The sequence below is a fragment of the Bidens hawaiensis genome, unplaced genomic scaffold, assembly GCF_021521415.1.
Source record: "Bidens hawaiensis isolate Kalapana, Puna unplaced genomic scaffold, B.hawaiensis_p1.1 tig00003540_1, whole genome shotgun sequence".
NCBI classification, from domain to species: Eukaryota; Viridiplantae; Streptophyta; class Magnoliopsida; order Asterales; family Asteraceae; genus Bidens; species Bidens hawaiensis.
Genome location: NW_027491200.1, coordinates 47,975 through 50,290, shown reverse-complemented (window position 1 = coordinate 50,290; position 2,316 = coordinate 47,975). Strand labels below are relative to the sequence as shown.

General features: G+C 45.3%; 1 protein-coding gene across 1 annotated transcript; it reads left to right on the top strand.

Moving 5' to 3' along the window:
- Positions 1-1,200: 1,200 nt before the first annotated feature.
- Positions 1,201-1,851, top strand: LOC143623793 (uncharacterized). The gene has a single exon (XM_077094629.1). The coding sequence runs from the start codon at positions 1,201-1,203 to the stop codon at positions 1,849-1,851; it is 651 nt and encodes a 216-aa protein (XP_076950744.1).
- Positions 1,852-2,316: the final 465 nt, after the last annotated feature.

Here is a 2,316-nt window from a genome sequence, read left to right as displayed (position 1 = left end):
AGCAAGCATTGCGACAGCACCTTTTCCTGTCATTGCTAAGATACATACATCGGTGGATAAATACAATGGCATGACTGATCCAAGTGATCATCTCCAAAATTTCGTGGTGGTAGGTGGTGTGAGCGGATGGGCGCTCCCTTATTGGTGTCATATGTTCGCATTGACACTAACAGGGGCATTGAGGGAATGGTTTGAGAAGTTACCTGACGGTCAAATCTGCAACTGGGATGATCTGGTGAAGAAATTTTCACAACAGTTCAGCCAGCAGAAGAAACACACGCGCGACCAGTCAGAAATTTTGGATGTTATCCGCCGTGATAACAAATCCATAGAAGATTTTATTACCAGCTTCAATGACGAAAGTCTGAATATCGGCGGGATCAGCAAAGACATGCTTCGCGGTGCCTTCCGCAAGAATGTCAGGTGTGATGAGTTGATCCGCACACTCACTGGTAGGGATGGATTGCCGAAAGAATGGGACGATATTATGACCGCGGCAAAGTTGTTTGCCAACACTGAAAAAATATTGGGGAATAATAATTCCAAACAAAAACTCAAAGTTGAATTTCAAACTCCGAGACCCAATAAACAGGCAAAGGGACCAATCTGGTCAAGACTTCAGCCAAACACGGAAGCATCAAAGCCATTCGATGCAAGATCCCTCATCGGCAACAAGAACAAAGGGGGACCCTCGAGTCGAGGTCCCAACAGGTGGACTCCTCTTTCAAAGACTCCCGCAGAAATTCTCACTACTAAAAATGTGAATTTCCAGAAACCACAGCCACTCATGAGGAGATCATTCCTCGAAACCAAAAAACATTGTTCTTTTCATAATGACATCGGTCATAACATGAACGAATGTAATGCTTTGAAGAGCGAAATTGAGGTGGCTGTGAAGTCCGGGAAACTTGGACACCTGGTGAAAGATGGGAAGTCTGGGACTAGTAAAGCTCCCATGCGGGACAACCAAGGCCCATCCAAAAAACAAGTCAAGGACTTAAACGTTCACATGATTCAAGGCGGATGAAAGGTCGGAGGAAAGAGGCGGGAATACGACGAGGAAGAGTGGAAGAATGAGCCAGTGATCTTTCCACGAGTCAAGGGAGGTCCCAGAAAAAAAACCCTTTGATCATCACTGCCCTCTTCGGTCATTACCGCTCCCAATATGTTTTCTTTGACACTGGTAGTACATCGGAAATCATGTACGAACAGTGCTTTGAACAACTTGATGAAGAGGACAAGGAAAGACTGAAACCCATCCATGCTCCTGTGTCAGGATTTGGAGGAGAGGCAATCCACCCTCGAGGGGTAATTTCTTTCCCAGTCACTTTAAGTGCAGGAACTCATTCAAGGACCAAGGAGGTCGAGTTTTTAGTTTTACCTGCAACATCGAAACATGATATCATTTTGGGGCGAGAAGCGATTGGAGATTTCAATGCTCATCCGTCTACGGCTCACGGTGTGGTAGGGGTTCCAACTTGCACCGGTTTAGCAATAATTCATGTTAATCAACATTGCTTCGCTACAGAAAGCTCAAAACCCAGCAAGATTCCAAAACAATCTCAACGGTCTGAACCGGAAAAGTGGGTTTTGAACAAGAAGTTCCCCGACCAAACCGTGACAATCAGACCTACTATCTCTGAGATAGTAAGGACTTTTCTGAAACAACTGTTAACAAAGAACGTTGATGTCTTCGCATGGCAACCCGCGGACATGACCGGTGTCCCACGGAGTATTGCGGAGCACAAGTTGAGGGTAAACCAGATGTTTACACCAGTTGTTCAGAAACAACGGAAGATGGGTCCGGAACAAACAAAAGCAATGAACGAGCAAGTTCTAGACCTCCTATAGACTGGAATCATTCGTTCAATTCAGTATCAGACCTGGGTCGCCAATTCGGTTATCGTTCCCAAGAGCAACGGGACGTGGCGGATGTGTATAGATTTCAAGGATCTAAACAAGGCGTGTCCCAAGGACTGCTATCCGCTACCAGAAATAGATCTCAAGGTTGATGTTGTGGCACCATTCAAATTCAAATGCTTCTTAGATGCTTACAAAGGCTATAATCAAATCCGCATGGCCGCGGGCGATGAGGATAATACAGCCTTTAGTACAGATCAAGGCACCTTTTGCTACAAAATGATGCCTTTCGGGCTAAAGAATGCGGGGGCCACATATCAGCGACTGATGGACATAGCGTTTAAAAGCCAAATTGGCCGAAATTTTGAAGTTTATATGGATGACCTTGTGATCAAGAGTGTTGAGGAAGACCAAATGTTGAGGGACATCGAAGAGACATTCGAAACCTTGAGAAGT